Source organism: Suillus paluster, assembly GCF_016628075.1.
Source record: "Suillus paluster strain FC165 chromosome Unknown EDB91scaffold_24, whole genome shotgun sequence".
Taxonomy (NCBI): Eukaryota; Fungi; Basidiomycota; class Agaricomycetes; order Boletales; family Suillaceae; genus Suillus; species Suillus paluster.
Window position 1 is genome coordinate 41,446 of NW_024537584.1, and position 23,547 is coordinate 64,992.

Genomic DNA, 23,547 nt, shown 5'->3' on the forward strand with positions numbered 1-23,547 from the left:
AACAAGTACTCCATCAGCTTGTTGTCAGGCAAAGGCCGACGCTGAGTTTTGTACAAAGGGAATGATGTGGTGTGAGAGGTCGTGTTCCGATGCTCTCTCTTTTCCTGCATTTCTTGGTATCTCGTCCAGCGAGGGTTCCCTTCAGTCTCGGAGGTGATTAGATTTGGTGTTTATTGTAATGGTGTATTTTGATGGTTTTTAGTGTAATTTTGAGGAGGTTGATTATGCGGGTGGTATCTAGTAGGGTATTGTGCAGGTGTGTGAACTTGTTGATACATATTTAACTATCCGAAATCTCACCAAACATTGATTTGAATCTGCCCATGGAGTTGATGTATCGCATGAGGGGTTGAGTTGCTTTTTCGGTTGTGAGGATATATGAGATGGAGGTTGCTTGTTGGCGAAGTGAGTTGGCGAGGAAGTGGCGTTCCCTGGCATATTGGGGGCAATTGAATAGGTAGTGATGGACGGTTTCGTCTACGTTCGGACATAACAGGCAGTGTGGGGTCCTGCTTTTCCCGATTCGATTCAGATGATGGTTAAGGGGGAGGTGGTGAGTGCGGAGCTGTGTGTATATGCTTGTTTGTCGTTTCGAGAGATTGGCGACAAGTTTGATGAATTTGTTTGAGGGTAGGGACGGGTCTATGGTCTTGGTTCTTGCGTACCTGGGTGATCTTTCCCAGCTTTTGGCCCATCTTCTTTGCAGTGCCGTCGTCATGCCATTGCTTCAATGCTGATGTGCTATCTGGTAGGGGTTCTTTTTGGAGATAGGTGGGGAGGCAGTGTATTGCGCTGTTTGCTGCTATGTCCGTTAACTTGTTGCCTTCTACTGCAGCAGCAGCTTTATTGTGCTTTGAAGTCATGGAAATAGACAAATCATTATGAGACAATGTGTACATTTGTTACTTGTTCATTCTGTCACCCATATGTACATACTACATGAAGTTCCTAGTAGGAGAGTGTAAAGACCCGAAGATTCCATGTCTAAATTGAGGGTAAATCAAAAAATTTAGGCCGATGTGGCATCTGCACAAAGTTAGCTGGTGGTACACTAGTGAATGGCAGCATAGTAAACTCCACCCCAGTCCTACTTGACCAATGATAGGCTATCTGTGCATTGGAGGGATTGTATGTAGATTTACCTCAATCACTACATGAAGATAGGCAGCAGTCCTGCACCAACTTAATCTTTAAGCCAGGAATGTAAGGGGTAAAATTACAAATATGAATCCTAAATGTCCAGAGGTGTCTACTAAGCAGGAGACCTAGCAATGAGAGGATCAGTCCCTGTTGCAGTGGAAAAAAATAACATACAGGTAAGCGATGTGCACCATAGACGCCATGTGGGGCACCATAGAATGACAGAACCCAATGACCCCTGAGTCACAACGTAGGGCCTGGCTAGACCCAGCGTAAGCTCTGCAAGGGAGTGAAGGGATTTGATGACCATTCTGTGCTGGCGCCCTACAATGCCAAAATAACATGCCAAGCAAGGCAGCCCCAGCAGCAACCCCTCCCAGGCAGTACAGCCTAGGAATACCATGCCCTGTAAAGGGCATGAGAGGGGGGTGCTGCCCTGCCTGACATAAATCCAGAAGTACACCAGAAGTGCCTGCTATGACAAGCAGGCGTATGAACAGACAGTTAGGGCTGCAGAAAACAGACTGAGAGAACAAAAATGGAGAGGGAGGGCCTACTATGAACTCAGGCCCCAGAGGCAACCCCTCCCAGGGCAGTACAGCCTAGGAATGCTATGCCCTGTAAAGGGCAGGGGGGGCTGCCTTCCCACCTGACATAACTCTGGAAGTACACCAGAAGTGTCTGCTATGACAAGCAGGTGTATGCACAGACAGTTGGGAACAAAGTCTAACATGGATGGTGGTAGAAAGAAGAAAGGAGAGCATGACAAAAATAAACAAAAAATCAACCTTGACCAAACAAAGGCAAATTCACCACAACACACACACACAATCATTAAGCATATAACAATATCAATTATCAAATGACACCTAGTATGGCAGTTTATAAATTAAGTAAACTACATAGAGATGGAGAGGAAGAGATCGAAATGAAAGAGATTTAAAAAAGGAGAGATGTGACAATACTACCTAGGATTCTGAGCATCAGTGTGGCAGTCTACACCTGCTACTCATAGTTGACTCAGCGACTTTGAGTGACTACTACTTAAGGTCTTTCTGCCCCCATACCCTGCGAATGCAAACTGGATTACCATGACCAGAAACTATACTGGCATCACTTGGATATCAGATAATGAAGGACAATCTACAGCCAGCATTGCACTATGGGCAACAACCAGTGTACCCATCTGTTTATCAAGTATAGACAGTTCCATGTCCAGTGCAGAGCAGAGACTAAGGAAGCTTGAACTTTTAGAGTGTGGCCTGTGACAGCAATACACATTGAGCAGGGAAGGCCCAGGAATGACATTACCAGTGTACCATATATACCGCACTTGGTTGAGTTCCACCCATTCGTTTTCTGAAAAACGACGGAGTAATGAGATGCAAGGGAGAAAGGTGAACTTGAACTTGACTCCAATTATTTTATCAATGGTTCGCCACAGCACATCATAGATTAGCTTTCAAACTCTGGTTGGCACCTAAGGGCTCACAGCTGTAACCTAACTGCCCATAGCGCAACTGCATAGCACCAAGCCGTGAAATATATGTGTGTAATTTGTAATGTGTATCAGCTTTAACACCGTCCGTGTTTAGTTCAAGTGTGTGAAAAATGAGACACAATGACATAGTGATGAACAATGGAATTGGACCAAACATGTGCTTACTCATCCAATCACCACATATGTGGGACAAATCAGCACATATTGTGGCCCTGTGGATCAGGTATAAAACTAGCATGGCCAGTAACACGACCTTCTCTGCTTGCGTCCTTCATTCATCTACAACATGCCTCCTAAAAGAAAATCTACAGCAGGTGGCCAATTGGCAGGGATCTCTCGCGCAGGGCCGGGAATGGTAGAGATCAGCTTGATGATCCCCCAGCCTTCCACCACCATCCACCAATCGTCCAATGCACCCATGTCCCATGCCATAAACACAGGTAACTACTGTCACTTCTGTTGTGACCACATTGAAGCTCCGTACTCCCATGAATGCATTGAGTGTGGAGGAATAATGTGCCAGCATTTTGTGCCTCACAGCAGTGGTTGCATTTATTTCAGGACCATGGACACCAGCAAGCCATTCTTGTGCCCAATTTGCTGCAGGATGGGAGATGGTAAGGATGCTGTGCTCCCATACACTGTGCTGAGCTATTAGATCAGGCAGAAGGTCAAGATGACCTGGCCCATGGTAGTGGTAAACCTTAGCCTGGAATCCATGAAGGACAACTACTTGGGATTGACTGTCAGGTGTGATATTGACAATCACTACAGGGATAATAAGGACAATGTAGGTTGAACCAATCCATCTGAATGACCATGCTGAACAAACCTCATTCACAACTATTCATTGAAAGCTTGCACATGCGCAGAAACACACATGGGCATGAGTCTAGGAAGCTTGTTCCCAGCATTGAGTTCGTGCAACGTAACACCAAAGCTGGGTTTCCACCCAACACCTTTGTCATCATTGACACCCATTCTGATAAGTACAGTGGAATGCTCCAGCACACTGGAGGACACAGTGGAATGCTCCAGCACACTGGAGGACACAGTGGTGGCACCAATACCACAATCACAGAAATTACTGCTGCATACTTAGGTGCTGAACTACTGCAAAGCATGGGTGATGCTGTTAGGTACCGTGCCAGGCTCAAGAAGTGGAGGGGTTGGGGCTCGGCTTCAGCTCTTGCACTGCGCCCTTAGCCGAGTATGTGCCCCAAATTTGGAGCAGGTCCGACATTGTCCAATGGTAGGACAAGTAGACCACTTTGGTCTGCTTGAGGGTCAGAAAGTAAACACTACTAGCAGCAGGCCAACTAGGAGCGGAGGGGGGAAGGCGGAGGATAGTGCGGAAGGTGGATAGGAGCAAAGGGGTTTATTGGTAGAGCCAGAAAAGCAAGGGAGAAGACTTAGAGCACCGCTATGAGTCGGAGCGGAAGGTTGGAGGTGACAACAAGATGAAACTTGTGTCCAGAGGAGGCAAGGTCCTACTGAGAATTCTCACAAGTAGAGACTGCGAGAAGACAAGTAATATTAAGACTGAGGGAAATAAGTGTGAGGCAGTGATTAGGAGACTTATGTTGTAAAGCTATGTACCAAGGATATAGTTTGTAAGTACTTACACAGGCGAAGACATAAGTCAGAGCGGATATCAATATGTACGCATCGGATCAGTGATCAAGTGGTAAGAGGAGTTACTGGTGATCTGGAAGTAAATACTATGTGCAAATGGGGAAAGTATATACCTAAATGGGGCAAGGGGATTTATAGTAGAATGGATGGTGCAGAAGGCAACTGATGAAGCAGTCGAGCAGAACCGTAGAAGCAGATGCAGAAGCCGACTGGGTTATGCGGAGGGCAGATGGAGCGGAGATGGTAGGATAATGGGGGAAGTAGGATGTCGGGCGGAACAGATATTAATATTGGCAGAGCGGTTGGATCAAGTATATGACATATACCGGAGGGTTTGCTCTGTCACATCCTTTGCCTGCTACTACCTTGTAAAAATGTTGCTTGTTCATTGGTATGTCATGTTCCGTCCGCTGGAGATTGTTGGACTGAAGTTTTATTTGATGTTAAGAACTCCTGAATTGCTGTGCCTACTTTATCATATGTCAGATTGTCTGGGACATGAACTTGGAGAATCTGTTTGAAGATGCTGTTGTCCCAGGTTGCGCACTCATCCTTGGCCAGTGCCTTTGCAAGGAGTATCACCCACCAGACCATTTTTGACATTGCCATTGAGTCATCCATCTCCTGCTCAATTGCATCCATGTACGACTTACGGTTGGTATGGTCATGTGATGTTTGAGTTTCGATGCATGACAAGACAGAAGACTTAGAGTGAATGGATGATGAACCCCAGTAAAGACCCAACATGATGGGATCGGGTGCCAATGGACGGCATCTGAAAAATTCTTCTTGGCTAGGCAATTTCCCAGGCTAAACAGAATCCACTTGAGTGCATCCCATATATTACACGATGGGGCAGGGTTTTCCATGATGATATCAGATTTTCACTGTAATTTACATATGTGACCTGATTCAATCATATTTATGATAGTCAAACAAATGGGATGTATTGTGACGACAGTGGACAAGATCTGATTTTCATCGTAGTTTACATATTTCACCCAATTCAAGCATATTTATAATAGTCAAGCAAATACAATGTATTGTGATGACAGCAGACAGGATTGGATGACATGGGATGTTACAGTGCAGTTGTCATATCCTGTACCTCCGGATCTCCCCTACGAAAGTCCACTTCCCTCACCCTATTCTCCATCCTGTTATTCCGCCTGGCACTCCACCTTCATCTCCATACTCACCCCTATCTCCTTTTAGAATAGCTATTGCTCCAGCTACCAGTTATGCTGTTTCTGCTATGCTTACTGATCCATCCATTCTTACTTCATTTCCGACTTCACTGCTTTGATCTGTTATACACTTACTAATAGACTTTCCCCATGCTTCGTACATAGCCCTTACTTTGCTGACTGATTTACTTACATGATACCTGCAGTATATAAACTCCTGTAGTACTCCGGTACTCCTCAGTTTGAATATCATCTTAGTTCTGCTCATTCCTGCTTCTCCGGACTTGAGTCTCATCTCTTGTCCACCTCCGAGTCTTAGGGTTAAACCTTAGGACTAACTCTCCAGCTCCACCTTAGGGTAGTCTAAACTCTGTTCTGCTTCTACTCTGGAGTTGTCCATAGTAGCCTTACCCTATTCTCTCATAGTCTTCTGGAGTTCCACTGAACTCCCCCTACGTCTGACCTCCAGACTTCCCTGGAATTCCATCGGACTTCCCCTCTGCCCCTTGGAAATTAAGGGCACGTACTCAAGTAAGGGGCGCAACACACAAGCTGAAGTTGAAGCCCTTTGAGCACGACCTTAACAGCAGTCAGGCATTACTGTAAATAGCAGGGCGGGGGTAAAAATGCGTGAAAGCGGGGAAAAAACATGCAGGCAGGCAATGAAAAAGACATTCAATGCAGGGGAAGAACCCTTTGTCTACGTCCCTGCGCTCTGCAACCACTCTGCATCAGCCTTCTACTTATCTTGCTGTGCGGTCATGAGTGCTGCTCAATACACACAGAATTCTTTGGTTGTTCCACTCATCTCATTGACCTGCTTCAGCCAATACCATGCGCATAAGTTTCTGCATGACAAAGGTTAGTGTGAAACATTAAGAGACAGGCATACTAATACTTACTGAGTGTTCTATGTGGCACCTGGTCACATCTTCTTCTTTCCCTCTGTTTTTGCAGCTGACTTGTTGTTGGATATCCTTGGTCCATCGTCATTTGGCTGCTTGATTGGGCTAAGTGCTGGGGCAGTGACTCTCTTGGCAATTCCGTTAGGTCCGAAAATAATGGTGCTTTGTAGCGGTGTAGTTAGCAAGGACAAGTATGCAGTATGAGGTACTTACAGTGGATCCTGCAATGTGAAATTGCATGAGTATTGAGCAGTGGTTCCAGAAGAAAAATCCATGTTGCTGGTGGACATGGTGGTAGCAGAGAGACATCTGTTGGGAATATGGTGAGTGTTTGGGATGTGTTTGACGACACAGAGTTGTTCACGTGAGCAAAACATATCTGGACTTCAATGAAAAATATGCAAATTACAATGTCAGTGTCTAAGTGTGGTGGGCTTGAAGCTGACATCTACTTGCTGGCAGTTGGTTTACTGTGCCACTGTAAAGAACACTACAGTTAGTCAAGAAATTTGTAAAATGTTTGATCTTACCCTTGCATTGGGACAATGTCAACAAAAATGACATGATGCGCAATGAGAACAACACAGAACGATATGATAGACAACAACAACAACAACAACAACAACAACAACAACAACAACAACAACAATAACAACAGGAACGATGTGATGCACAACAAAAACAATACGTGCAATGCGTCTTCATCGGAAATCTCAGAGCTCATCATGTTTACTACTATGTAATTACAGAATTATCATATTTCCCCTGTCCTCATCGTGTTCGGTCTTTACTGGGGATGAGCTAAGACACAAATTGTGCACATAAATCATGTTCTTGTAATGTACAACATTGAATATTCACTGTCCTCCACTCTGGTTTGGCTGTCATATTGCTCAACAGTAGGAGCTTGCAACCGACATCTCAAACACCAATGCACGCCAATATCACCCACCACATTGTTTGCAACTGACAGCATCTGCTGTGGCACAATGTGGACGCGTCTTGATAATTTGCGCCCACAGTTGATAAAAACCTATTGTTTTCTATTTTAGTTGACCTTCAAGAGAACTTAATCCTTCAACCCAATATCACCCAACCCTTCAGCTTCTACAGCTATATACCATGCCTCTCGCTGACCGTCGCCTTGATTGATCTTACATCCACCTTCCTGGGTATCAAGAATGCGTTACAGGTCCCTTTCATTCCCTAGGCATTTCCTTGGGTAATGGGTCTTATGCGTCGGCTTGGGGAGCTCAAGACCATGGATCTGGATGCCTGCTGTGTATGAAGGATATTGACAGGCACAAGATGGTGGAGGAGAAATCAGAAGGCATCATTGCAATAGAGCTTGAAGTCTACCGGCACATGGCCTCCTGGGAGAAGGAGTGTGACAGAAAGGCATTCCTCATGCAATTAGAGATGTGTTTTTTCAACACACAATAACATCTATTTTGTCATGGTATGTGCTCCCCCTGCCCCAACAGTTTGAGCGACTTGACTTTGTGCATACATTAGGACTTGATGGTTTTTGACCTCCAGAAGCTCATGGCTGATGAGCCTGAATTCAGTTTCGAGAACGCTCCTAGATTGAGCACTCAGATGGTGAGCAGGTGTTCCTGACTATGTAGTATGCAATCCCTGACGCAACTGTTTTTTGAAGGCCCTTGGTATCAATGCTCTTCACAGCATGGGCATCATACACCGAGACATAAAGCCAGACAACATTCTGATAGATTCCCACTACAACGTCAAAATTGCAGATTTTGGGGTCTCCCATCTGCACGGGATGCCTTTGGAACCAGGGGAAGGGTATATGTTGGTCTATGTGGGATCCCCCGCATATATGGCACCTGAAGTAATGTTTAACAAGGGTGACAAATACGGATGCACGGTAGACTGGTGGTCTTTTGGATGCATCCTTTATGAGCTCATTTCTCCAGGGCACAAGGCAGGTGTCCTATATTCCTTTATTACAGCACAACTAAAGCTTTTAATCAGAGGCTCTTCATCAGGTTGGATGAGATAGATGCCTATGTCAAGTCATCCACTTCCAAGGTGTTAGAGGAGCTCAACCCATGCGTGGGTAGCTTAGTGTCGATGGTAATGTTCTATATCATGTTCCTTTTCAAACCTGCTCACTTACATGCCACGATAGCTGCTCGAACCCATTGACTGCCTGTGATATGAATTTGAAGGCATCAAGTCACACCCATGGTTCACGATCAACGGCATGTCAGAATTTGACAATGCTGCCTATTGTGGTTAGTGATTTCTGAGTTGTTTCTGAGGAGTGCGCTGAATATTTATTGCAGCCATTCAACACTTCCAAATCAAGTTCATACATGGAGAAGATCAAGATGAACTTGATGAAGAGCCCCTACATCCTGTGCAGGTGCAGTGGCAGAATTTTTGGCCGCCGGCTCAAGAGGCAGAGGGGTCGGGGCTTGGCTTCAGCTCTTGCGCTGTGCCCTTAGCTGAGTACATGCCCCGAAATTGGAGCAGGTCCGACGTTGTCCGACAATAGGACAAATGGACCACTTTGGTCCGCTTTGAGGGTCGGGAAGTAAGAGCTGCTAGCGGCAGGCCGACTAGGAGCGGAGTGGAGAAGATGGGGGTTGATGCAGAGGGTGGATAGGAGCAGAGGGACAAGGGAGGATATTGGATAGGGGCAGAGTATATGGAAAAGACTTAGAGCTCGGCTCTAAGTCGGAGCGGGGGATCGGAGGGTCGGAGGTGACGACAAGTTGAGACTTGTGTCCAGAGGAGGCAAGGTCCTACTGAGAATTCTCACAAGGTGTAACTGCAAGAAGATAAGTAATATTAAGACTGAGGAAAAATATCTAAGTACATGATATGTTATATACTTCTATGTATGAGGCAGTGACCAGGATAACTATGTAGTAAAGCTATGTACCAAGGATATCATTTGTAAGTACTTTACATAGGAAAGACATAAGTCGGGGCGGATATCAATATGTATGCGTCGGATCAGTGATTGAGCGGTAATAGGAATTACCGGTGATCCGGAAGTAATGGTCTAAGTACCGAAAAGGAAAGCATATATCTAAAAGGGGAAAGAGGTCCAGTTGAATGGAGATGTTATGGAAGGGGACCGGTTGAGTGGTTGAGCGGAGCAGATACAAACGATGATCAGGTGGAGCGGAGGATGAATGGAGCGGAGGGGGTCGGAAAGCAGAGCGGATATTGATATTAGGGCGGTCAGATCAGGTATATGACAAAACATGTAGATATGATACTATAGAATTTATTAACCATATCCCCACGTTAACCCCAGGCCCCTGACCCTGATGGATGGCAATATGAGTTCCTTCCCATTACACAAATCATTGTTACTTCCTATGTTCCCTCTAACCATCGAAGCAATACAGTCACATCTAACTACTTACATTTTCATATCTTATGTACGTTACTGGATTTACAGCTGAGGCGTCATTTTAATCAGCAGTAGTACTTTCTGTGCCCTCAATAGTGATATCCAGTCAAGAGACATGTATGGACAAAAGAGTCCTTCAGCACCATGCTAAACACAGGAGCAAGAACTTCATGCAAGGTGTTATACCCTAGCGAAGGACCCAGGTGGCCAATAAGGATGCACACATTGGTGTGAATAGAAGCTTCAGGTTCTGCTTGGAGGCGGGAAAGGTAGTGAAGTCGATCATCATTGAGTATGCTGCAAGGTAGCTGTATATGTCATCAATAGTAGGATGATAGCCTGAATGGTTGCTTTGTGAATGACAACTACTGTGTGGGCTGATACTCAGGGGACCTGGACATGGCAGCATCCATGACAACATCCTCCATTTCGATGTTTTGCTGTGCCTCTTCCCTCACTCGTTCAAGCTCCTTTTCCTTCCTTTTTTCCTCGATGTATGCCTCCAACCAAGCTGCCTGTGCCTGCAGTTCCTTAGCATGTACACGATACCCTTCTTCAGAGTTCCAGAGGTGTTCGTGGTATGGAACCTTTGTCTCTATCACAGATTGCTCCTCCTCCTTCCCTTCAGGCCGCCCCTGCTGTGTTGATGGTCCCACTGATGGTCCCAATTCCTTGTCACTAACCTCTACCAGGAGTGGTTGAGCAATCTGATCTGCCAATGTCAGAAAGAACCATCTAGCTCTCTCATAGGTAGGGTCAGGGTCAGGAATGCTGAGCTGATGTCCAAAGACATTGTGTTTGATGGTGTTGATGGCGCACAATCTGCATGAAGCCGAGTCGTTCTGGTGACTGTGCAGCAACTCATATCCAGCATTCTTAAACCTCCCACCAAATCATTTTGTGAACCACCACTGCAGCTTGTTAGTGATCTCCTGGATTCCGATGTGTGCATCAAGAGAGTCCCCTATGTTCAAGTTGGCTTAGGCATTGTAACTTACGTGTAGATGTAGGTACTTACTGTAGCTGAAAGATTGCTTTTCAAAATTGATTTCCAATGTGATGTAGTGATCGCTGACATGGATCGGGGTATAAAGATTCCTTAATGTCTTTGCGTTATGTTCTAGAGTGCACAGGAAGCTGCGTGGCTGGTCATGATGTGTGATGCTTTTGATGCTGTGGATGGCGTCAGAAAACCTGGTGTTCATGATCACTATGTTGGGCTGTTTGTTTGTTCTCCCAATGGCAGACACTTGGCCATGTATTGGCCCATTCCATGGGAGAATGTCCAGCTGCCTCACTACCGTGCGGTAGTGTTCTGCATCACCCCCTTCCTGTTTGCTCTGTAGCCATGCCTTTCCTTTTGCCCATTGAGACCTCGTGCGATGGATCTTGTGCATCACCTGCCAGAATTGCATGACCCACATAGGTAGTAGGGTAGTGTGTGTGCAAGGATCATGAATGGATTGCATCCCATTCAACAGCTCCTGTCCAAAGCTTTCATGAAGGCCTATTACTAACTTGTGGGGAGGAATGGGGTTGTGATGTTTCAACTTGCGATTGGGAGTGTCTGGATCATAGGAGAGCCCACATTCGGGAGGCCAATCAGTGATTTGTAGAAGGTTGAATTTAAGTAGATTGACAACAGAAATATTGTAGGCAGGGAGCAGTGGTGCTATCCATTCCTCTGGATAGGTCAAAACTGACATGCAAAGACTGTCCAGATCCTGAGACAGTGGCAGCTTGGGGAATTCTCGGCCTTGCCCGATCCATTGGTGAGTGACATCAAGGAGATGTAGAAGTTTCTTGTCTGGCACTTGGCGAAGGAGGCATAAATGCTTTGAAGGGTACACTAACAGTGAAACTTCTATTTCCTTGTTGTCATCATCCTTGTCATCGATGCTGTTCTCATCATCATCAAAGTAGAGGGCGATGTTGCCTGTGTCTTCTTGGAAGAATGTTGTGGGACGGTCCAAGCATTTGAGGTGGCTGATTTCGCTAGGATTGCCCGTGATCTCCAATGCTGAATTACCTTGATCACTGGTTATGAATGTACGGGGGCATTGTTTTTGCCCCTTAAATGCTGGTGCCTGTCCATGTGGCCAAAACTTGTCCATCAGCCCAATTCCCCATACCACTAACATGGGAAGGATTAGACAACAATGGACATTTAAGTGATTGGCATACCGAAATTTGGCAACATTACAGGCACTTTCTTGTGAGGGAGAGGGGCAGTGTCCTGCCTGGCTTGGCTTCCTGGCTTGAGAGGCATTAGGTAGTTGGAAGTTGTAATGAGAAAGCCAGTCAATTGCTATGTGTTCGACAATGCAAAGATAAAGTAAGGTCAACCACGATGTGTTCGACAATGCAAAGATAAAGTAAAGGTCAGCTGTGATGCATTCAACAATGCAACAGTAAAGTAAAGGTCAACCGCAATGTGTTCAACAATGCAACAGTAAGTAAAGGTCAAGCATGATGCAATCAATGACGGAACAGTAAAGTACAGGTCAACTGCGATGCAATCAATGACAGAATGGTAAAGTAAAGGACAACCATGATGCATTCAACAATGTAATAGTGATGGAAGTTGTGGGGAAAGAATTGAAAACAAAAGATGGAAAAACACTGGCATAATATATGGTAGACTGTCAACAGTCACATGACTAAACATTGGAAAAGCCACCAGTCCACAAACACGTTACATTTATGATTATGCATTTAGGTCCACAATTAAAGCCTTGACTTTCACTTGCCCTAACATTCTCAAAGATGGCCCATGACTAAACATTGGAAAAGCCACAAGTCCATAAATGAGTTACATTTATGATTATGCATTCAAGTCCACAAATGCCTTGAGCGAGCGTGAGCATACTGGAGTGTAGAGGGGAGACAGAGACAATAATGAGATGAAATGATGATGAAGATGAGAGAGAACAATGATTAACCAGTTTAGTAATGACAATGGAGACAAAGACAATAAATTATCACAGGCTGCTATCTATTTGGTACGAGGTGTGCTCTACAAAGCAAAATGAAATTTTGGGCACCAAAGTCCTAGTAGCAACCCCTCACAGGCAGTACAGCCTGGGAATACTCTGCCCTTTAAGGGATGGAGGGGGTGCCACCCCACCAAACACAACTCCAGAGTACTCTAGAAGCACCTGCTATGGCAAGCAGGCGTGTGCTAGGCGGTACCGCGACCAAATAAAGGCAAATAAATACACAAACAGAGCTTGAACATGTGACATATCAACTTTGTGTGCATTTGAAACCTCAAAGATACAGTACACTATCTCACAACGTATACGGTAATAATCACTGCAGAAATGAGAATTTGATCAGACCTGGACAGGGTGTGAAAGACCACATAAATGGTATATAATCAGAGATGATAGATTGTGCAAACCCCAAAGGGACAGAGTAGTGAGAAGTACCCATTTCACATTCAAAACCGACACAGAAAACATAGCTGTTGTAGAATAAGAATATGTAAATCATGATCTAACCCAACAGTGTAATTGATTTGATTTGATTTGATTTGTGAGGATTGCATGTCTGATTTGTGTCTGAGCATGGTAATAACTAAGTCTGATTAGAATCTGAATACAAAGCCACCATATGACCATTTGCTTCCCCTGGGGATTCGCCCCGCTCCTCAATGCCTCCTGGTGATTGCATTCTCTTGTTCCCTGCCACCTCTTACCACCACGATGTATGGCTCTCAGAGCTCACAGCGCCGACCAAGTGGTGCTCCCGGTTTCTCTGTTCTAAATCATGTTAGCCAAGAACGACAGCATACTGTGGTGGGGGACATACCATACAACTTTGGCAGTGATCAATCCCACCTGTCTCCCTTGACCCCCATGACTCCTGCTCTGCCTCAACCAGATGATGTATTCGGAGGGCCTCGTGAACAGACTGGCACTGTAATAAATCAACAAGACACTCATCTTGAACATCAAGAAAAACTTACTTGTTTATTAGTCTGGTGATGCTACAAATGGGCTCATGCAGAATCAGCACAACCAGATTGGCACTGGACAGGCTGGACAAATGAGCTCACCAGAGTTTCCCGTCCATTTGGGTTGCCTCATGAACATCAAACACCATCCCATCCTATGTGAGCCCCTAGTGTGCCAAACTTTACTCCGTCTTCTCAGGGCAGGTCACCTTACCTTGGCCATGATTCACGGACATTGTTCTCGAATAGTGAACTGTCCTCCCATGGGGGCATGGTATGGACTTACCACAGGACCTGGTTTCTTCGTTGTGAAGCTGAAACTAAATCCATCGAGCTGTGTGGGCAAGTCTAATTTGATGGTGAAGTTGCTCTTGCTTTCATCCAACATCTTTGAGTGAATGGTGGACTTAGCGAAGAATTAGAGAAACACACCTTCGAACATGCAGACTAAATTCAGACAGTTGAAAACCATATGTCCACAGGCTGATTTATGTTGGGACAGCATACATTTCACAAGCAAATGAAGATCTGGAAAAGTCCTCTGAAAAACATTCGAAAGGCTCTGAAAAGGCCTGTTTACACCTATTATTTCTCAAATTCGGCTACATGTCTGATTTATGTCAGATTATGAGGTGGGTACATTTTGCTTCTGATTACTCCTGATATCTCACTCAGATTATGCTCTGATCAAATTCTCATTTCTGCAGTGAATGTTGGACTTAAGGTAGGGCTCATGCACAACCAACTAACATCACATGACCAACAGTGACTTTTGTGTGACTTTGGAGTGTACAGCTAATAACTGTCGTAAATGTCACTGTTTGGCGAAAAAAAAATTGCAGTCTTCTTTGTATTTGTATTTAGAACAACTTTGTGGGGCTGGATTTTTTTTAAAAAATTGAGAATTGTGAGTGCCATTAGAAAAATGAGTCTTATGGGCCCAGAAATGAAATCTCTGTGTGTGACAATTAGGGGGTAACACTACAAAAAAGGTAAACCTTCACCTCCATGTCCGCGTCCTCAGATTACTGCACCACAGGCTGCATAATGCTGAAGTGTGCACTGGGTAACCTGAAGAATCTTGGTGAACAAAGAACCTTGTTGATGCACCAGAGTCCATGAGTGTGGAGCAAATGCAGAAGTAAGCCCCCTTTTTTATTTGATTGTTCTGTTTCACCCAAAAATTTAGATATGTGCACTGTTCTCGCAGATTCATGGAAGCTTATAAAAAGGGCCTAATGGGAAAACAAGCAGTGTGAGCAAGCAAAAAATACAGAGGTCATGGAGTCCTCCCTTACTCTATTGTTGCTGAGCTCCAAATATACTCGATGCTACAACATCTAGCTCAATGTTAGTAGCTAGAAATCTACTATAAGATCATTTTCCTCATATCTATCTATATGTGTTCAGCATCTGCAGGAGTCAAAATGTCCTCGTCCCCCTCCTGCCTTATCGGGACGATTCTCATATAAGCGTCCCCATGTCCCCCTTTGCATGGTCCTTTTTGGGGGCCTCCACCCTTCTTTTGATCAAAATCCATGCTTTCTCCATTGTGGGAGTGTCCCCGTCCCTTTATGGCCATCCCCCTTGCCATCACCTCTTCCGCATTCGCGTCCGTCCCCCCCTTATGCAACCATCCCCCTCCCTTTATGGCCATCCCCCTCCCTTTATGGATGTCCCCTTCCCTTCATGGCCATCCCCGTCCCTTTATGGCTGTCCCCCTTTGCCGTCACCTCTTCTGCATTCATGTCCGTCCCCCCTATTATGTAAGATGGGCCACATTCTTACCCTGGTTCGTCACATGACTCAAGAGGTCAAAAAAAAAAACCTCATCTTTGTCTTATCGCTCTGTGGCAATATATAGAGTCACTGGCGTCAGGCATCAAGGGCATCCAACATTGCGCTGATGTTGCTTATTTTGCATGCCTAAACTTTGTGATAGCTGCGATGCCTGCTCATCCCTCATTTTTTGTATTTACCTTGTAATAATTACATGGGTGTATCGCTACATACTATATGCACATAATCACAGAACCATTTTCAATCACACTTCATGTACAGTGAGCTACGGGTGAATTCAGCGAAAGGTCGCACTAAAGTCAAGCAATGTCCTAGAGTATGACCCAGCACAAGGGACAGAAAGCCAGAATGAGTGGTCACAAAGAGACGGAAAGGAATTCGACGTCATCCTGACATGCTGTTGCATGCCTGAAACAGCGACCATGCATCGGTGCCTCAAAAGAGCGAAAATACTCTACCTAACCTTCAAGGTCACATTATTGATGGGTGATGAAGTCAAAAGTTCAACAAACTCACCAGTTGGCACCTCAAAAAGCAACAATAATCCATGATTGCAAGGGATGCAGATTCATGAGACCCCCATGCCTCACTGCAGATGTAGATAGAGTCGCCTTATATGTCAGCAACCTCACAAAAGCAAAAACAATTTACCTGGCCTTCATCAAAGGATCGCTCGGTACAAGAACATCAGAAAGACAGGAAAATGCAAAAACAAATCCAGCCAACACCCAACCAGACATGTACAACCCAGAGACTCTCTCATGTACAGAAAGAGGGGGAGTGACCCCATTATGTAGAGCTTCTTGCAGTACAACAGAAGCACACCTCTCCATACAGAGAGGTGTCTACATGACAGTTGGAGCACATAGAGGGAAAGATGCGAAAATAGCCAATCCAGCCAACACCCAACCAAGCATGTACAGCCCAAAAACTCTTTCATGTACAGAAAGAGGGGGATTGACCCCATCATGCAGACTTCTTGAAGTACAACTGAAGCGCGCCTCTCCATACAGAGAGGCATCTACATGATAGTTGGAGCACAAGGAGAGAAAATTGCAAAGATAAACCAAGAATACACACAGCCAAACATGACATAATGCATATAGTGCAGTCGTCCTGATAGAGCTCAACAAACACATCAAAATATTATCCTGCAAGTACAATTTGGTTGGGGCATCAGAGATTGATTGATACTCTTACCAGTAGACTGAGTGCTGTGGTTGTTGTGGGGTTGAGTAAGTCAAAAAGAAAACTAAGGTGTGGTGCATTACAGCACATCGCATATCCAAACAAATCAGATGGCCAAAAACCCAACCCCTGATGGAGGAAAAACAATGTCACAGCCTTTTTCCTGTTGGCAGGGAATGGTCACCATGGTGCCAAACCCATTTTGCATCTTCTCCCAAGCCAGGGCACCTGTGTTTGTTGATCTGTGTTCCTATTTTGTTGTTCAATAGTCCCATTTGGGCTTGGTATGTTAATCCCTGGTTTGAACCTGCAGCAGGGCCGATGGCCAGCATGCTGCCAAGCCTGTTTGACACAAGCAAATGTCTAAGTCTGGATTATGCTCTGAGATAGGGCGCTCAGACGTACTGAACTGAAGCTATTTGGGTCCTGTGTATGAATGTGATGGGCTCTTGGATTTAATGCTCTGCAAACCTCTGTATTGGTGCAATATTTTTAATGTAGGCAGTGATTGCTCCAAATGGTTTTGTCCCTCCATTTTTAATGTTAAGCATGACCAGGGGTGCTTCAATTTTCTGATCTGCGCACCATATACGCCCATCTGAAGGTTGAAGGGTCTGTCCCTCCATTCCTCTGACCACTAACTGTCATTTTTTTCATTCTTTTTCTTTGTGTGTTTCTTTTTTGTTTTTTAGCCTGCCACAGTCACATTATGCTATATCCCTGCAGGTTCAGGATTGTTGATCATTGCAGGAAATTGTATAAGACTGTATGTGCTCAAAGCATCCAACCACCAACTATACAGCACCAGACATACCTATATCTGCATATCCTCTGCTCACCATATAGATGTCCAAATACTGTGAATTTCCTGACTGCGAATGCAGGCACACACCAATGAAGAGACCCAAAAACACAAATGGCGCTATCACTCCTTCCCTGTTTCCTCCATCATCAGGGGACACGAGTACATTGTGGCACAATCCGACACTCACTATGCCTGCCCATTGCCTGGGTGTGACAAAGAATTGAGGAAGTGTGACGACATGCAGAAGCACATCATCACTGACCACAATGGTGGCGTCTCCATCAAGGTCTTTGGGTTTTGTCTGGCGGGAGACTGAGCAGCCTGAAGTGCTGTGGAATCCCAAGGACAATATTCTGTGGCAAGGCCTGTGGACAATCCAGGGAACTCTGGAGGATGATGCGGTCTGGCAATGGGTTGTGAAAGAGGTGGTATCAACAGACAAGATGTGTGCAGAAGTGTTGAAGAAAGCAGGCTATATGTGGATTGCACACAAGAGCAAGGCAGGTGAGTGTTACTGTGGTTGTTACACCGAAGTATAATGCAGGCAAACAATCAACCAATAAGACCAAAGGTCTGTCAATATGTTCTAGACAACTGTCTAAAGAACACCCAAGTTCAAATAAGACTAAGTACCAAAGAGGTAACTTAGAACCAAGTCAGAATGATCAGAGGAAAACCAGCGTAGGTTAAGCTGAAGAATCAGCGTCACCTAGCCAGGGTTTATATAGTACACAGGGTACAGGGCGTTATGTAGTAATAGGTACTGATCAGTAAGCTACATGTGTAAGCAATGAGGCGTCTGAGTCATACCAAACTAAATATAGACTGATAAGAGTCGTGCATAGTCAGCATGGATCAAGGGAAAGAAGAAAAGAAGTCCATAGAACAACACAGCCATAACAGTGGTAGTTCAATTACTTGTGGCCCTGATTTCTTGTACCCAGCAGAAGGTTTGAGTGCCATTAGCAATGCCTGGGGCAAGGACCGCCAGGGGCCCATGCATATGGACCAGGATGGCGATGGTTCATCAGAATCTTCTGGTGAGAACAAATGTTTGATGCCACAGATATAGCTAATACATTCTACACCCTAAGGTGGAAGGGGCGCCTCCATGCCTGCTGCCAATGAAGCTGCTAGTGCTGGTGCCAGTGCTGCAGATCGCTCCACTGACTCTTGCCCTCCAGCTCCATCCGCTTCCACAGGCCCCACTGCCCAAATTGATGATGCACGTCATCCCCCCAGGTCCACCAATACTCCTCCACCTACTGAGACTCTTCCCAGCATGGGTAGCTCTCATCTCTTTGGGTCCATAAATACTCCTCCACCCTCTGAGGCCCCTGTGGGAGTGGGTAGCACTGCTGCTTCTGATCTGACAATCCAACAACCGGTGTCGCCTCTCTACATCCTCATCTATCAAGGTGTATCCAAGTATGTCAAGCATGAGCAGTCTCTGCATGAATATGCAACCAACTTGAGGAGCAACTTTCCTGCCTCCAACTATGAGGCTGCCATTGCCAGGTACGAGGAGAAGCTCGCCGCCAGGTCTTTGCAACCTTTCAATGCCAGAGAGTTCCAACTGCATGTGACACATTTCATCAACCAACTCAGTATAACAGCAGCCATGTTGGCAGCCGATGAGCAGAACAAAGGCCTCCTGTGATTGTCTACTTACTCTTGTGGCTCGCATTGAAACATTGTATAATATGTATTGCATGTATTGCACACTGAAACTTGATTTCTTTGCGGTATTCCCACATTGTCACATCAAACTTGCATACAAAAAGATTGTGACACCGCTTGATACAGCAAGGGCTCAAAATCACAGGTGTTGTGTTGTGAGCAGAGCAATGCTGGATCCACTTTGAGTCCCCACCCCAGACACTAACATATCCACCACTCTGTGTCATCGAGCACTTGATTTATACCCTGGTGGGTTTTGCACGTTAAACTAATAGTATGGTACCAGGGCAATTATGATGGTGCATTGGACACCCAGATCATTTAGCTACAATTGAATCACCCAGTATGGGCCTTGATGGCCATGTGCAGAGTAGCAAGCTTCACTTTATCGCACGGTATGCTACCAATACATGCGATTTACTACTTGCGATGTACGTGCATAGTATCAATGTCTATGGCAATAGGATTGACTTCATCTTCCATCATGTGTTCATCCATCACGGCATGACATCTCTTCTTCCCATTCCCTTTGCCTCCTTTGCCCTTGCCCTCCTTTTCCCACGTGATTGAGATGATTTGTCCTTGTTATTGTTGGTGAGATCTATGAAAAAGTTTTGTAGGCCTGTGGAAGGTGGGAAATGGTGCCAGAAGACTTGTGGCACCAGGACTGGGTGAACCCTCTTGAAATGCTCATTATCTTTGTCCATCCTCACCCACACAGATGTCCAACTGCACTTCAAGCACAGTAGACTCACCTGGTCATCACGATTAACACGTCAAAATGCACTCGAAGCACAGGACACCTACCTTAGGTCTACCTGTGCTACAATTGTACACATGTATGTTTGTCGCAGACAGATTACACCCTGCTGTGCCACAGGACCTGTATTTGGCGCCAAACGCATGGCACCCAGGGCTATTCTTTGCTATCTGACAGCACTCGACATTTTGTTTTCCTTCAGTGGTGGTGGTGTACACCAGGACAGTGGTAGTGCAATCCAAGATGCCCTGATTTGCAGCGATCAAGTCCCAAAACGACACCCAGACATCTGTGGCTCCGAACATCCCACACTTGACAATGAGAGATCTCATGATTATTGATATGAAGGACGGCAATGTCCCTGATCCACTGAACCCAAGCACAAAATTGAACATGTCTCTGAGGGATGGTGAGGTGAGCGAGTGGTGGATGTATCAGAAGACAAGATGTACTTGTCCACCAGCTCTACCATGGATTCAAAGTGATGGTGAACCCTGATCACAGGGCCACAGCTTACCAGCATCAGTACTCTTCTGCCTCCTCTGGCATTGGGTGTGAGCTTGCACCATGGCTCTTCACCTGTCTTTGTGGTAACAACAGTTTCATCACTCCTTGCAGCAAGCGAAGTGTTTGCTGTGCCTTTCAGGAACTCCTCGCCAAGGTATGCGGTCACAATTCCTGTGATTGTGGTGTTGGTGCTGCCGGTGTGCCCTCCAGTGTGCTGGAGAATTCCACTGTACTCATCGGAATGGGTGTCCATGATTATGAATGTGTTGGGGGGGAATCCAGCTTCAATGTTACATTTCATGAAGCTAACACCTTCAGCAAGCTTCCTGGACTGGGACACATGCGCACCCCCATGCATGTGCAAGTCTTTGACAAACAGCTAAGAATACAAAGTGTTCAGCATTGCATTGAAGTCATGTTAGTCACATGTACGTTCTTGTGATTATCTTATCCCTATAGTGATACTCTACCTCACATCTCACTGTTGATGCTAGGTAGTTGTCTTTCTGTTAGGTACTGTGCCGGCTCAAGAAGCAGAGGGGTCGGGGCTTGGCTTCAGCTCTTGCGCTGCGCCCTTAGCCGAGTACATGCCCTGAAATTGGAGCGGGTCCGATGTTGTCCGACAATAGGACGAATGGACTGCTTTGGTCTGCTTTGAGGGTCAGGGAGTAAGAGCTGCTAGCAGCGGGCCGACTAGGAGTGGATACAAACGATGATTGGCGGAGCAGAGGATGAATGAAGCGGAGGGGGTTGGAAAGCGGAGCGGATATTAATATTAGGGTGGTGGGATCAGGTATATGACACTTTCATGGACTCCAGGCTCAGGCTGACGATTGCCATGGGCCAGGTCATCTTAACTTTCTTCCATATCCAGTATGCCAGGACAGTGTAGGGCAGCGGAGCGTCCTCGTTAGCTGTGGTCCTAGCACAAATTGGGCAGCAAAAGTCCTTGGTGGTATCCACCATTCCATAACAGAGGCAGTCGCTGCCCCAAGGAATGGACTGTTGGCACATGATGCCACTGCAATCAACACATTCATGGCAGTATGGTTGTTGGACGTGGTCACAACAGAAGTGGCAGTAGTTGCCGATGTTTATGGCATGGAATGAGGGATTATTGGATTTGCCACTGGCCTCAGTTTGTTGGACACCGGACGACATGGCGGTGGTAAGGGAATGGGCTTTGGTGGATCTGACCACCTGCCCATCATCACCTAGGTTGCTGGACATCTTGACATATGTCCCAGGTCAATAGTCCCCGGCCCTCCGCGAGTGATTCCTGTGAAGTGGCCACCTGCTGTAGATTTACTGTTTTTCTTAGGAGGTATGGTGTGGAGAAATGGAATGATGGAAGGAAAGAAAGAAGCATGGTATAAATGGCCATGTTTTGTTTTATACCCAATGCGGCATCGCCACAACCCTTGGTAAGAATACATGTGTTCAGACCAACCATTGTTCATCTCAGTGGATGTGAATTTCCTTGCATCTCATTTGTTATATAGTGGTATTTATTGGACTAAACATGACAAATTATACCGGACACCAAAGTCCCAGTAGGAAAGAACAATTTCCCCATAAATAATGCGCTAATCACGCGATGATTGATGGTGATTGAGATGTCACGTGATCAAGGTTTGTTTGTTTGTTTGTTTGTTTGTTTGGCTTTGTTTGGTCGTGGTTGATTTTTCGTTCTTTCTTTCTCTCTGCAACCATCTACAAGCCCTTGTTTGGTCGTGGTTTTTTTGTTTCTCTCTCTCTCTTTGTTTCTTTCTTTGTTTCTTTGTTTCTTTGCATGGATGTTGCTTTGTTTCTTTCCTCCTTACTTCTGCATCCATCCACATTACGCGTGCCACCCGCCAATAATATGCTTGAAAAATAAGGCTGCAGCTACCATATCTTGCCAGTGATCACCCTTGGGTTGTCCAGCAAGGACACCGATGATCCGTTCTTCCTTGTCCAACAAAACATGAGGGGTGCTGTCACATCCATCGATAAGCCTGCCTCGTGGAATAGGCTAACATATATAACCTACTGTCCATCCTATTCTGCAACTTTGAATTCCTGTTGCAGCAGGCAGTCAAGCTCTTGAACAGCCTTGCAGGGAGACTCACACAGCTTCCTAATGTACGCTCCTCGAGCGATTGGTAGGCATTTCACCAAGACTTTGCTGGTGATTGACTTTGCAAGGTGTCTGTTGGCTAGCTTAGACCTTTGCTTATAGATTGTCATATCTCAGGCGTGCTGCAGTCAATGACAAGCTTGTTTCCCATTCTGTTTATGGGTTCCATTCCTATGTGGAGGGAAGTCCCCTTGCATCTTGACTTCACTGTCTTCATGGCCGACACCCCAAACCCTGGTAGTACGGTTGTTGGGAATGTCATGTTCAGGTGGCAGAACTCCAGGTCCTTCACTGAAGCCTCTATGAAGGACTTGCCCTAGATCTCAACCTTGCAACAGATCATGCATCTGCATGGCCTCATCCTCCAAAGCCTTGTGGATTAGAGGGACTATGTCACCATCCATACACAATTTGATGATTAGAGCATGCATGAGTGGGTGGGTGTTGGAGGAGACCTGTTTTTTTGTCCTCAGCCTTCATGTGGATAGAGGGATTGACAAACCCCAACATTGAAGGTGACTGCTGATTGATGATCAGTGTTTTCCATACCTGTTGCAAAGCGAAGGGATCATGGTGAGATTCTGTTAGAATGAACAGCGAAGCTGCTGGCACACATACCACCCCCTTTTATAATTCCAGTGAGGGTATGAAATAAGCGATCATTGATCCAGAGAAATACAATGGTGTGCAATGTGTCGTGAAACCACACATGCGCCATGTATGTTCACTAATAAGGTCATCAAATAAGCGATCATCAATTCAGAACAATACAATGACATGTAATGTGTTGTGAAACCATGCATGCATTTCACCTAAAGCTTGATTACATCATGAAACTACACATGCATTGCAAAGGAGTAATAAGAATGAGGTCATGGAGAATGATATGAAACACATTTAGCCACACTGGCACCCACTCGACTGCCAACACATAATATGGCCATTCCAAACACGTAAGCCTCATTGAG

At 45.5% G+C, this 23,547-nt stretch overlaps 8 protein-coding genes across 8 annotated transcripts; 5 read left to right on the plus strand and 3 right to left on the minus strand.

Moving 5' to 3' along the window:
* Window positions 1–2,927: 2,927 nt before the first annotated feature.
* EDB91DRAFT_1081840 (uncharacterized protein) lies at window positions 2,928–3,440 on the plus strand (the record flags this gene model as incomplete). The annotated part of the gene is made up of 4 exons (XM_041315421.1): window positions 2,928–3,081; window positions 3,203–3,258; window positions 3,300–3,391; window positions 3,416–3,440. The coding sequence occupies 4 exons, from the start codon at window positions 2,928–2,930 to the stop codon at window positions 3,438–3,440; spliced, it is 327 nt and encodes a 108-aa protein (XP_041177369.1).
* A 20-nt stretch (window positions 3,441–3,460) lies between these two features.
* Window positions 3,461–3,847, plus strand: EDB91DRAFT_1248135 (uncharacterized protein; the record flags this gene model as incomplete). The annotated part of the gene is made up of 1 exon (XM_041322890.1): window positions 3,461–3,847. The coding sequence occupies one exon, from the start codon at window positions 3,461–3,463 to the stop codon at window positions 3,845–3,847; it is 387 nt and encodes a 128-aa protein (XP_041177370.1).
* A 2,541-nt stretch (window positions 3,848–6,388) lies between these two features.
* Window positions 6,389–6,658, minus strand: EDB91DRAFT_1248136 (uncharacterized protein; the record flags this gene model as incomplete). Its single annotated transcript, XM_041322891.1, has 2 exons — window positions 6,389–6,530; window positions 6,582–6,658. The coding sequence occupies 2 exons, from the start codon at window positions 6,656–6,658 to the stop codon at window positions 6,389–6,391; spliced, it is 219 nt and encodes a 72-aa protein (XP_041177371.1).
* Window positions 6,659–7,824: 1,166 nt separating this feature from the next.
* On the plus strand, window positions 7,825–8,634 carry EDB91DRAFT_1081841 (kinase-like domain-containing protein; the record flags this gene model as incomplete). Its single annotated transcript, XM_041315422.1, has 4 exons — window positions 7,825–7,827; window positions 7,884–7,970; window positions 8,029–8,320; window positions 8,564–8,634. The coding sequence occupies 4 exons, from the start codon at window positions 7,825–7,827 to the stop codon at window positions 8,632–8,634; spliced, it is 453 nt and encodes a 150-aa protein (XP_041177372.1).
* Window positions 8,635–9,949: 1,315 nt separating this feature from the next.
* Window positions 9,950–12,031, minus strand: EDB91DRAFT_1248138 (uncharacterized protein; the record flags this gene model as incomplete). Its single annotated transcript, XM_041322892.1, has 5 exons — window positions 9,950–10,070; window positions 10,132–10,611; window positions 10,669–10,726; window positions 10,781–11,896; window positions 11,947–12,031. The coding sequence occupies 5 exons, from the start codon at window positions 12,029–12,031 to the stop codon at window positions 9,950–9,952; spliced, it is 1,860 nt and encodes a 619-aa protein (XP_041177373.1).
* Window positions 12,032–13,469: 1,438 nt separating this feature from the next.
* On the plus strand, window positions 13,470–14,118 carry EDB91DRAFT_1081843 (uncharacterized protein; the record flags this gene model as incomplete). Its single annotated transcript, XM_041315423.1, has 3 exons — window positions 13,470–13,685; window positions 13,744–13,879; window positions 13,970–14,118. 3 exons carry the CDS (start codon window positions 13,470–13,472, stop codon window positions 14,116–14,118), a joined length of 501 nt encoding a protein of 166 aa, XP_041177374.1.
* Window positions 14,119–17,779: 3,661 nt separating this feature from the next.
* On the plus strand, window positions 17,780–19,173 carry EDB91DRAFT_1081844 (uncharacterized protein; the record flags this gene model as incomplete). The annotated part of the gene is made up of 4 exons (XM_041315424.1): window positions 17,780–18,017; window positions 18,058–18,084; window positions 18,359–18,553; window positions 18,608–19,173. 4 exons carry the CDS (start codon window positions 17,780–17,782, stop codon window positions 19,171–19,173), a joined length of 1,026 nt encoding a protein of 341 aa, XP_041177375.1.
* A 440-nt stretch (window positions 19,174–19,613) lies between these two features.
* On the minus strand, window positions 19,614–21,621 carry EDB91DRAFT_1081845 (uncharacterized protein; the record flags this gene model as incomplete). The annotated part of the gene is made up of 5 exons (XM_041315425.1): window positions 19,614–19,774; window positions 19,907–19,948; window positions 20,012–20,264; window positions 20,471–20,839; window positions 21,292–21,621. 5 exons carry the CDS (start codon window positions 21,619–21,621, stop codon window positions 19,614–19,616), a joined length of 1,155 nt encoding a protein of 384 aa, XP_041177376.1.
* Window positions 21,622–23,547: the final 1,926 nt, after the last annotated feature.